At 38.3% G+C, this 13,126-nt stretch overlaps 1 protein-coding gene across 1 annotated transcript in view; it reads right to left on the bottom strand.

The window, feature by feature from the left end:
- Nucleotides 1–789: 789 nt before the first annotated feature.
- Nucleotides 790–13,126, bottom strand: part of kpna3 (karyopherin alpha 3 (importin alpha 4)) — an 86,328-nt gene continuing 73,991 nt past the window's right edge. Inside the window, exons 15-17 of the mRNA XM_041211687.1 lie at nucleotides 9,380–9,542; nucleotides 9,085–9,179; nucleotides 790–2,925 (exon numbers count right to left, since the gene is read on the bottom strand). Coding sequence (XP_041067621.1) covers nucleotides 2,827–2,925; nucleotides 9,085–9,179; nucleotides 9,380–9,542 — 357 coding nt within the window. The 3' untranslated portion in view covers nucleotides 790–2,826. The remainder of the gene's footprint in view (nucleotides 2,926–9,084; nucleotides 9,180–9,379; nucleotides 9,543–13,126) is intronic.

The raw sequence follows: 13,126 nt of genomic DNA, 5'->3' as shown, positions 1-13,126 counted from the left end.
AGATACTTTTCTACCACAACTCACTAATATAGGTTCAGCAACCAAGTCACCTGATAAAAGCAGGAAACAGCATATTAAATTGACCCCTCCAAAATACATCATGGGGAAAGAGCTCAAGGCTTAAAGAAAAACCTGACCATGTTTGTTTGTCAGGTAGCCAAAATCATAAACCCTGCAATACAACAATTTTCCCTTAAATAAATCTATGACATGATATTATATGAATGAAATACTCCACAGACACCATTAATAGTGTTTCCTCTTTGAAACATACAGTGTCTCTTATATCAGGGGTGTACGCTTATCTTCATGGGCTGAATAGGCATGTTTCAAGGAGCATCTCAGGGCATATATAATGTTTAACTGCATGTTCCCATTAATTTGCATAGATTGTGTTTTGCTAATGAAGGTTAATCCATTAAGACAGCCCTTCTCAAATCTCCAGGTCAAGAAAATTCAAGCAGGACAAAGCGTCAAATAACATGACCACAAATAGAAACAAGCTGCTGGGCTCAGAGGGCTGGACTCAGGTGTCACATGTGGCTCCAGGACTGCCTGCGAGACACCCACTGAATTGTATCCCAGAGAGGAACTGACACCCCTAGTAGGGAAGAGGAGGAATTTTATTTGGGTGGGTGTGGGGGGGTGGGGGAGAAGGTCTCAAGGGAATTATATTTTGACAATTAGACCATTAAAACAAGAGGTAGTTTTTAAAACATGAATTTGAGTTTTAGATTCTACAATTATTTCATTCTGAGTGTCCCTTTCCACATAGTAAATCACACAAACAACATTTTAAATTCTATATTGTGCGAATGGATATTATGCAGTTACCATATGTAGCAGATTTTACAACATAAAAATATATAGGAAAAACAAAGGCACAATGAAATCCAACTCATTCTTCAGGCAGAAGAGCTGAAATGAGCCACCTTAAAGAGAGATTTTTAATTTAAAATTTATAAAAAGGATATAAATAACCGAGGCCAAAACACTATTGGTATCATTAAAACAGTTTCATCAGCAAGTAAAAATCTTGCAGTTTTATATAAGCTTGTATCCTGTAAAGATACAAGACATGGTAGTCTTTAAAGTGGCTCAGTCTTGGCGGCAAGGTATTAAGATGGATATAAACCTGCACAATTTTGTTCATCAATGAGAAACAACTCATCAGCAGAGCTTTGATTGCATTTCTCGGATTCAATTACAGTAGATACTGCCCACACTTGATAACTACATTAGCTCAAATGCAATCTTCTGTCCCTTTACAATAATGCGTGGGGGTTGTGGGTTTGGGGGGAAAGAGGGGGGTAAGTTTACATCCAGTCACCACAGCAACAAAACCCATCCCTGAATAGTGTCACCTAGCCTAATACCTACAAAAAACCTCCCTGTGTATCTTAAATACAGTAAATAAAGCATTCAACATTGACGGACCAGATGTACACTTAACTGTAAGCTTCTGTACAGCCTTATACAATGCTTACGTTACATTCCCCGTAAAGATTTACACTCCTTTTTGTACATTTTACTCCTTTTTATCAATTTGCTCCTAGTCATTTGAATAAAAAGTGTGGCTTTAGATTCTCGTCAATAACACCCAAGTTCATGACCAAATTTAATAAAACAGCTGCTGGTCCACAGCCATCAGCAGTATCCACAGTAAGGAACGGTCAATTTACGATGCATGACTGTCTAAGACTGTGTGTCACTGCAAACATGGAAGCTCCACAGTTTAAACCCATTATAAGTTCAACAATTTATTTCACTACTGGATTGGCTTAACCTGAAATTTAAAAAAAAATACTGATTCACCTAACAGTTGGAAGCAAGATTCGCAGCAGATTAAATGGCTAATTTTAAGATTTTTTTGGGTAGAGACTCAGATTTATCTAATGGAGTGAGAAACCTGAACGTGAACATGAAACGTGGGTGAATCTTGCTTTCAGCTTAAAGCAGAGGCTCAAGTCACATCGATATAATAATTGCAGCTCAGGTAAAACACCATGCACAGCATTTGTTAAGTACTTTAAAAGAGCAGGGAGAAAAAAATTAAAACACAGGTTCTAGTAGTGGTTGTAGTAATCAGCAGGGGCTCTTTTTCACAGAACTTGCACAAACTGTCAAGAAGTTGTGGTTAAACTTGGCTCCATTCATTAAGTTTAGTTTCCAGCCCTAGTCTGTGAGGCAGTGCAAGCACAACAATCTAACATGGATGCGAGCAGGATTTTTTTTTTAAACCTCCCTATAGCAAAAAAACGTTTTTGCAGTCAACAGAAAAATAAAAATCCTGGCTTCGGTTTATCCATGGACTATTTTGGCCATGATGGTTCTACAGTATTCGCAAATCCTTCTATTGTAAGCCCCGGTGAAAAGTCTTCTAAAAAGCCTATTTCACACGTCAAAGCCAAGTCTCTTTGCAAGTCCCATTAATAAATACCTAATCGTTCAGAAATCTTCCTGTTCTATGTAGAGAGCGACTATCTTGTGTGCCTAATATGCAACGTTGTAAGTGAGACTGCTACTACTGTCACAGGAATGAGGTACCAGGGAGGGAAAGGTAGAATCACAGGCGATGTTGGGGGATTACCCTCATTTGTTGATATGATAGTTACTCATGGGCTCACAAGAATCATGCACACGTGTCAACATTCCGTGTGGTAGCAAATTTTGGCAATTGCTGAGTGATTGATAATTAGGCTTTTCAAAAAGCATCAAATGTAGATGCGCAGATGTCTCTCGAGCCTCCATCACACTTCTGCTTGGTGAATTTTTTTTGGTGTTTTGGGTTGGCAAGGGGCAGGGAAGCTACAGCATCTTCTCAGCTTAGAAATTGAACTCCTTTGTTTGAAGGTTTGCTGTGGGATCGAAACTGAAAGTTCCAGCTTGAGTTGCTTCAGGAAGGAGACTTGGATCTTCATCAATCTATTGAGAGGAGACAAAGGATAAATTAGCATTACTACCTTTCTGAAACTGGCTTATGTAAGAAATGATTTGAACTATCTAAATTGCCCCATAATTAATGGCAAATATTAACAGGTATTTGGGGCTTTTCAGCTCTCATCCAGCAGTTATATCTGACGTTGAGCTACAGCTTCAAGGTTTAGCCTGAGCCCTTATATAAGGTTATAGCCCTGTATTCACACCTTCGAAACCAACTACTCTGCATAAAACAAGGAATCTAAACCTTAAGGAAATGGAATATCTGGAACAAGTCCAAATTGGTAAACTTTCTTTTTCTACATCAAGCAGATATGCATTGCCATTCATGAAACAACAAAACGCTTCAAAAGGTGAAACCAAACTTGTAATTATTTTCACGGATGATAGACTATAGAGGGTTCACACATCACCAGAAGTACGAACAGACAAGATGCTGAAACCAGTAGTTTCCATGCAAACCTTGAGCTAAGGTACACCAAGAGGCATAATTAATGGTCAGTGTACTTGCAGCTTTTGTCAATTGGCATACCCCCACTGTCTTATACAAGTTGAGATCAGTTAACTCAGCACAGACTGAGGACCAAAACTGGGAATTTCTGAAATGTATTGCTCAGCTACTTGTTAGGTAAACTCATTGGGAATGTGCATTTTGAGTAACAGGATACAACCACTGCATGCATTAAAATGGCCAGTACCTCATACTTTAATCAAAATTTGGGGATAAAAATAAAAAGGAAACCTTACTGATTAGCTCTTGTACAAAACAGGTTACAAAGCCAAGAGGGCAGGGAAGCAATTTACTTCAAATGTTAGTTGGCAGTTTTAATTATTTGCAATTTTCAAACGATGGCATAAGTAAACAAAAATTCAGCTGGTCTGGATCTAATTACTTGTTAAAATGAATACATTCTCAATAAGTAGACCAAATTAGTAGCTGAATGATATAGTTCAGAAATTTCATGTTTTGATCCTTAGCTTGTGCTAAATTAACTACTTTCAGTTAGTACAGTAGTCGGGGGGTATTACAATTGACACAGGCATCCCTAAGGATGGGTGAAAAAGGCCAAAATTCCAAATCACAATCCGATGGAAATGTGTGCATGACGCAGGTGGTCCTGTGATGGGCCCACAGCTACATAGAATAGCACAAAGTTACTGACAAATGTTAGATATTAGTAATGTCCAATTAGACTGTACTAGAGGACATTCAATACCCTTTAAACTATTTTTGCAAGCAACAAGCCTCAGAGAGTGGGAGAAAGGAAAAATTAAAATTATAAATTTTAAATTTCCAAATAGTTTGCTAAAGATGTCAGATATACTTCCATAAGTGGACCATATGCTTCTTGCATGCATCAAATAAGACTAAACGCTGTTATTAAATCTGTACAACAAACATTAGCATACAGCAAGAGGACTGAGGGAAGCTCAAAAGCCCTTCAGGCTTCCTGCTTTTAAAATACCAACAAACTTATTTTCTTTCCTGAATTATTTAAATTTATTAAGAAGTAAATTCTACACTACTCATGCCTGGTCTCTGGACACAAGGTAAAAGAACTTATTGCTGCAATAATGGGGAAGCATAAATATGTACAAAATCATTATATACACTCAACATCCAATATGCAAATTTGTTATATCTGATTCAAATATTCAAATCAAGGAAGGACACAAAAAAAGGGAGTATGTCATATGACCCACTGAATTTGCTCTGACATCCAATGAGATTATGGCTGAACTTTTACATAACTTTCCGGCATTACTTCCTTATCTAATGATTCCCTTAGTCATTCAGTATATTCAGGAATGAGCTTGATAAATTCTTGGGTACTGAGCATCCACTGATCTCTGGAGCAGAGAATTCCAAAGGCTCTCAACTCTGAGTGAAGAAATTTCTCCTCAGTCCTAAATGGCCAATCCTTTATCCTGAGACTATAACTCCTGCCAGGGGGAACCATCTCAGCATCCACCCTGTCAAGCCCTCTAAAAATGTTATCCCTTTCAACAAAATCACCTTTCACTGGGTGACAGGCTGCTTTGTACAATTAGTTGAGGTCATATGTTACTTTGCAAACAGTGTCCCATATTGTAGTGGATTGGTGGTTAGAAAGAAGAGTGACTCTACACTGAAAAACACAGATTTTTTACTTTATATTGTAAAAGGAGGATTATAGATGAACAAGCCAAACTTCCCCTGTAATAATCTTCTACCCAAAATGTAAAATAAAATCTACAAATCTTCCTGTGATTTTTTTCTATTTACTGCAAAAGGATTTAGACGGGTTAAGTGAGTGGACAAGAACACAGCAGGTGTAAGATAATGTGGAGTTATCCACTTTGGTAGGGAAAATAGAAAAGCAGAATAAATGGTAAGAGACTTGGAAATACTCGTATTTAGTGGGATCTGACTGTCCTCGTACATGCATTACAAAGTTGACACTCAGGTACAGCAAGCAATTAGAAAAACGAATAACCTTTGACTACCAGCCATGGCTCAGTTAGTAGCACTCGTTGTTATGACACAGCAGTTGGTAAAGGCAGACTTGTTTAAATCCCAGAGAGAAACTTGAACAACTGTCATAACCTATATTTTCAATTGCTACGTTTGAGATGCAGCTCTGAATTCAGAAATAAAACTACCAAGCCTCAAGGGTTTTTTTTTATATAAAACTAAATTAAACATTTATTAACATTCTTAGCTGTAACAGAAAGTTTTTGTGCCTCCAGTGTCTCGCACAAAGAGAACTGGTGATCTTATCACTTCACACACAAGTGTTGGAGAGCAACTGCAGCTTACAGCAGCAGCAATTTTGTTCCAAAAACTGAGTTAAACGATTAGCAAAAGAAACACAATCTAAAATTTTAAATTAAATCAACAATGAAGAAATATATTAAAAACATAAAAATGGAAGAAATATAAAACCACTGTTGCGCATTTTAGGCTTAAGATTCTAATTTTTATTAATTGGTCAAATTTTTGTTTTAAAAAGGAGGAATAAATCAGTATCTCCATTACCAGGGCTACTTTAAAATAAAAAAAAGTTTGGCCTAATCTGAATATTTCACCTTAAATTTGTCTCTACTGAATGTCAGATGAATGTTAAAGCCGTTAGCAGTTCAAACACTCCTCAGCAACATTACCATCGATGTGTGCTAACAAGAAGTCACTAATGAACAGAAACTCAATTGACCAATCGTGTAAATATTGCTGGTGCACAAAGGTCAAGGCTAGATATTCTGAATGGGCGGTTCACTTCCTGACTCCTCAAAGTCATTTGAACATATGACTTAGGAGGAGTAGGCCACTCGGCCCTTCGAGCCTGCTCCGCCGTTCAATAAGATCATGGCTGATCTGATTGTAACCTCAACGTCACATTCCTGCCTACCCCCGATAATCTATCACCCCTTTGCTTATCGAGAATCTAACTACCTCTGCCTTAAAAATATTCAAAGACTCTGTTTCCACTGCCTTTTGAGGAACAGAGTTCCAAAGACTCTCGACCCTCAGAGAAAACAATTCTCCTAATCTCTGTCTTAAATAGGTGACCCCTTATTTTAAACTCTGACCCTAGTACTACATTCTCCCACAAAAGGAAACATCCTTTCCATATCCATCTTGTCAAGACCCCTCAGGATCTTAGATATTCCAATCAAGTCACCTCTTACTCTTCTAAACTCCAGCAGATACAAGCCTAGCCTTTCCTCATAAGACAACCCACCCATTCCAGGTATTAGTCTAGTAAACCTTCTCTGAACTGTTTCCAACGCATTTACATCCTTCTTTAAATGAGACCACCAATATTGTATACAGTACTCCAGATGTGGTCTCACCAATGCCCTGTAAAACTGAAGCATAACCTCTCTACTTTTGTATTCAATACCCCTCGAAATAAACAATAACACTCTATTAGCTTTCCTAATTACCTACTGTACCCCCATACTAACCTTCTGTGATTCATACTAGGACACTCGGATGCCTCTGCATCTCAGAGCTCTGCAATCTCACTATTTAGACAATATGCTTTTTTTAATTCTTCCTGCCAAAATGGACAATTTCTCATTTTCCCACTTTATACTCCATTTGTCAGATCTTTGCTTACTCACTTAACCTATTTATACCCTTTGGCAGCTTCCTTATAACTTCTTCACAACTTACTTTCCTACCTATCTTTGTATCATCAGCAAATTCAGCAACTATACCTTCGGTCCCTTCATCTAAATAATTTATATGAATTGTAGAGTTGACGACCCAACACCGATCCCTGTGGTTTTCATTTGTTATTTATCATCTGTTACGTCTTGCCAACCATCTCCATCACTACAAGGTACAAGTCGGGAGTGTAAAGGAATACTTTTGCTTGCCTGAATTAGCTCAGCTGCAACAATATTCAAAAAAATCAACACCATTAATGACAGAGCAGTCCACTTGATCAGCACCCTACCCACAACTTAAACATTAATTCCCTCCATCATCAGTACACACTGCTGCAACAGTATCCTATCTACAGGATGCAATGCAGCAAGTCATCAAGGTTTCTTCAGCAGCACCTCTCAAATCCTGAACTTTTGCCACCCAAAAGGACAAAGGCATTGTGCATGTGAACAGCATCATCTCCAAGTCACAGGCCACACAGACTTGGGTCATATATTGCCATTCTTTCATTGCTATTGGGTCTAATTCCTGGAACAGCCTACCATACAGCACCATCAGAGCAACTTCCCCACATGGACTGCAGCAGTTCAAGACAGCTGCTGATCACCACCTCTTCTCAAGGGCAACGAGGGATAATCAATAAATATCTGCCTTGCCAGCAATGCCCACATCCCAAGAATTATTAAAGGTTTTTAAAAAATACTGAAAGGGGCTTCCTTCACTCAGTAAGAGATCCTTATTAATGGTTTAGTTTCACAGAATATTGCACTGATTTGTTTCCACAGAAAATATAATTTAGCCATCAAAATTAAAGCAAAAATCAGCTAGATGCTTGCATTTACAGAATAAATTTTGTTCTTTGGGAAGGAATTATGAAAGGATATAGACTAGTTAGGGGGGAGCTGCTCCGTTTGGCGAGAAGTCAAGAACCAGATGGGACAGGTTTAAGGCAAAAGAGCCAAGGGCAGCGAGTGTTTAGGGTCTGCAATGTGTTTCCTGAGAGAATGGTGAAGACAGATTCAATTGTAGCTTTCAAAAGGGAATTGGATAAGTTCCTGAAAATAAAAAATGTGCATGGTTACAGAGAAAGAGCAGGAGAGAGGAACCAACTGAAGTCTTTTGCAGAGAGCTGGCATGGACCTGACAGGTCAAAATGCCTCCTCTGTCCTGTAACCACTGTGATTCCAGTTGAATAATCAAACAAAAAGAACTATATAACTACATACAAACAAACAAGCCTGCATCTACTGAGGAACAATGATAAGAGGGAAAATTATAATGGAGATGATTGGAGTCAGGTCTTCAAACTTATTCATGTGATTGCATTCGAGAGGTCAGGGAATAATTTTTGACAGGTTCCAGAGTTGGCCATGGGTTCCTTGTGCTTTGTTAACTCTCCTAGGTAATTGAAGGGAAGCAAGGATGAAGAATATAGGGACAAAGCCTATGTAAGATGGGGATCAAACATGTATGAGCCCGTTTGCTTAATGTTATGTACAGGACCAATTTTTAAAAATTTAGTTTTTTCATCCCACTTTATGGAAAAAGTCACATGAAGGTACAAAGCAGCTTCTTACTGTGGATAAATTTACTTCCGGATTTAAAAAAAGACAATTGAGGTATAATTCAACAATCCAAATGGACAAAAACCAGTGTTTGCCTCGTTCAGCTACAAGTCATTGGTTTGTTGCAAAATGTTAAGAATAGAGAGGCAGTGGATTGTCATTTGCACACTTGCTGCAACGGTACTGTTCTATTTCACAAGCAAAGCGAGACAGTGACTTCCTGTGTGATGTACATGCACAGAATTACTACCTACAAGGACCGAATTCACTGCTGAACGGTGAGTTGAACATTTATGATACTACATATGTCTCTGGTTGACACTGAGGAATTAAGGTGTACAAGACACTTTTCTAACATCCACTTGCCACTTCCCTACAAATCAACTGCCTGAGAGTTAAACAAGAAACCAATTCTCTACTTACATCATCACCAGAGAAGTACTGATCTATGATTTCATAAGCTAGTTTATAGATCTCTTCATTTTCATGTTGCTGCAAGGCTTCTATTTTTTCCAAACCTGTCAGGAAGAAAATTAGAAGCTGGTGAAACAATTGTAAAGACCATTTTGAATTACTAATGAAGTACTGAAGAAGCAGTACAGATTTGCACTAAGTTTTATCTGCAATCTACACATATACTTCTTTAGTTCACATGATTTACATGGGCATGCCAAAAATGAATTCCAATAAGAAAAAAACTCATGATTTGGAAGCTTACCTCCACATTCCTCTATCATTTCTGCTATTGTGCTTGCTTCCTCACCAGCCATTTTTAGAATATTGTTCAGTCCATCAAGCACAACCTGCACTACCTGAGCATCTTTAACGCCCAGTAAATTACAGAAAGGGGGGATTACGTACTGCTGTACAAGATACTCGACCTAGAATGAAAGGAACAAAATAAGTTGCCAACTTGCTCCATTCAGAAAAACTTATTTATAAACGGCGTTTTAAAATTTCAGGTTGCAACACCCATATATTCAGAGCAGTTTTATGGAAAGACAATTAAGAACTATAAGTCAGTTTTAATTATAATTGTGCTTTCTCCTTTATCTCAATTGAAAGTACCACCCTTTAATTATCATCAATATTTTTTAGGTTGTTCTTTTAAAGTGCCTGCCTACAGACTTCCCACCCATAGGGGCTGTAAGTTCAGACAGTGACTAAGGCATTGTCAGAGTATCAATCTATGCCCGATATTAGTTTCTTCCATATCGTATTACGTAATCTCAGAGGGGATGAATTTTGGAATATGCAGAGCATACCAATCTATGATGGCAGGCAAATTTTACCCAACAGTCTCTCAAGAAGTGAACCAACCATCATTGGTTGAGGGGAACATGCCAGTTCTAAAAAACAACTAAAGCACAAAAGTCATTCAACTTTAACGGACACAGGATCCAAACTTTTTCCATTAGAGTGCAGGGTGCTATCCCAATCCAAACACATCCTGAAGATTTTCAACTCAGAAGGAACAAAACACCTGTGGGACTCTAGCCACTGGAGAATACATGAAATGAAGTTGCTTGGCTGGTGATCCTGAGTTATTCAACAAATGCAGTGTAGATAAGAAATAATTCTGTTCCATTTATTGAGATGAACACAAAGGCAATATGCACACAAATCTGCATTGTTTTATTAAGGCTATGATTCAGGATCAATCATTGGTATGGGTTATTCAAAAGATCAGTAAAATGGTGTTTTCTGACACCCATCCCTTCAGGACAACGTATCTGGTTTGACTAAGATTGAATTACTGATTTTCAATGGACTCACCTATCTCTAAGTCATCTAGCCCACTGTTCATGCAAGAGAATCTTTTTTGGTCACTCAATTGCTACTGCTGCCATCACTGCATTGCAAAGTTGTTCTAGTCCCGAATGCCATCTGGCTGTTGTGACAAAGCCATTAAGTTTCAGGTCGTTTTTCACTGCATCCTTAAATTGTTTTAAAATGTTGCTTTTGCCTATCATGCAAACATTTACCATATTTGAGCTCACTATACAGCAATTTGTCAATACTATGACCAACTGTACAAGTATATCCTTCCCAGTGGAGCCAAATCTTTATTAGCATTGTCTTGACATTGGTTGATTTTCCACAATTCTGCTCTGTGATGTGTTCCTACCATTTGAGATGCACAAGTTTGAACAGCAACTTGAACTTGATGGTGAATAGTACAGTCAGGGTTCACACAACATTGGGAATTTAGATGTAACAAACTTGGAGCGTTAGTTATAGTGTGAAAACTGATGCCATGCTAATTGACTCATTGTTTTAGCCTGCCAAAGGAGCAACTCATGTTTCTGTTGTAAGTGCATATACTTCTTGATTGATAAGGTCAGTGTTTGACAACACACTTGAGAGTTAGGTGAAGTCCATTACTACATTGAGTTCGGTTCCTTCACTGTCAGCGGACAGTTGGAAATACCGTTTACTGCATTACAGGTTTTCACATCACTTCTCTTTCCTTCAGGTTGATGGCAAGCCCATAATTCCTCATGACTGTTACAAATAAATCTCTGATCGGTTGTATATCTTGGCATTTGGTCATCAGCAATCAAATGAGCTTTCCACTGAACTACAGTCTCCTCAAATTCAAGCAGGCCTGCAAGCAAATCATTTTTAATGCATTCAATTACTGATGCAAAAGAACTTGGTTTGAGGACAAAGCCTTGTTTCACCCTAGTAGTGGCATTAATCAGTTTCAAAAGGACAATGCATGCCCACACACAGATGCTATGTAATGTCTTTGACAAACAAGGCAAAATAGGTTTTCATTATTCCCGGTTTGCTGACTGTTTCATGTGTTTTTGTCAGAACTGTAAAGTATGAGCACCTTCTGTTTTGGCATTTTTTTCTTGCATTTGAAAAATACAAAAATTTATAAAATTAAAACATAAAATACTGGAAACACAGATCAGTCAGCATAAAAAAAAAATAACATGCCAACTACCTACATCAGAATTGAACAAAAGTTCATGTCAATTTTCTCTGAATCCATGCTACGTTTTTGGAAGTACATCTTCTGATAGGTTAGGAAGAATGAAATTATTAAACATCTTGCTAAAAGACAGAACTTTTCCTGCAATGGACAAGAGGAAAATGCTGCAGCAGTTACGAGACTTACACCATGTGGCAAATTAGCCAAGAGTGGATGGAGCCAGAGTTATAGAATATGAAATGTATTTGGAGTCCACTGCTGATATTCCAGTAGAGCCAGAAGCACATTGTTTTGACTGGGTTGGTAACCTCTTCTGGTGTGGGATGTTCATCCATGCTTAAAACTGGGTCACTAGCATCTTATCTACAACTTCATTAATGGTCCTGGATGGCAAATTCAGTAGAACATCATGCTGACTTGATTCATCTCCATATTTACAAGATACAGTGCATGGGTAAATCCAGTAAAAGACAGACTGGGCTGATACAAATTAGAAATTGAGCCCCTATGAGTAATGGATGTTGGGGCTTTATTTGGTTGAGATGAAATTCTAGCTTCCCAGACATGGAGCACTTTTTAAGTGGTTGAAATAAACAGGAATCCTTGATGTCTGTGTACCTCACCTACTAGCCTATTTCAGGTTTCATGTCTACATAGAGTTGGAATGTTTCCGAGTAGTTGGGTCAGAAATAAAATGAAGAAGGTAACCAACTGTTAGTGCTTGGTGCTGAGGAACGACAGTAAGCTTACATTTCTTTCTTACTAAATTGTTTGAACCAATTGCGAGTGTTTCTTAAAGGTGAGCAGGCCACCATGTACAATTGGAGCTAGACATTCTCTGGAGCATACGAACATACACATGAACAAGGAGGAGTAGGCCAATTAGCCCCTCGAGCCCGCTCCGCCATTCAATAAGATCATGGCTGATTTCATAGTAACCTCAAATCTGCATCCTGCCTACCCCTGATAACCTATCACCCGCCTTGCTTACCAAGAATCTACCCGCCTTGCTTACCAAGAATCTACCCGCCTCTGCTTTAAAAAATTCACCAAGACTCTGCTTCCACGGCCTTTTCAGGAAGTGAGTTCCAAAGACTCACAACTCAGAAAAAATTTCACCTCATCTCAGTTTTAAAGAGTGACCCCTAGTTCTAGATGTTCCCACAAGAGAAAACACCCTCTTCACACCCGTCAAGATCCCTCAGAATCTTATATGTTTCAATCAAGTTGCCTCTTATTTTTCTAAATTTCAGCAGATACAAGCCTAGCCTGTCCACAAAAGACAACCCACCCATTCCAGGTATTAAGTCTAATAAACCTTCTCTGAACTGCTTCCAACACATTTACATCCTTCCTTAAATAAGGTGACCAATACTGTACACAGTACTCCAGATGTGGTCTCACTAGTGCTCTGTATAACTGAAGCATAACCTTCCTACTTTGTTATTCAATTCTCCTCGCAATAAATTATAGCATTCTATTAGCTTTCCTAATTACCTGCTGTTCTGTATATGAGTCTTT

The sequence above is a fragment of the Carcharodon carcharias genome, chromosome 18 (genome assembly GCF_017639515.1).
Source record: "Carcharodon carcharias isolate sCarCar2 chromosome 18, sCarCar2.pri, whole genome shotgun sequence".
NCBI classification, from domain to species: domain Eukaryota; kingdom Metazoa; phylum Chordata; class Chondrichthyes; order Lamniformes; family Lamnidae; genus Carcharodon; species Carcharodon carcharias.
Note: the sequence above shows the minus strand (reverse complement) of the source record. Positions and strands in the feature narration are given on the sequence as shown.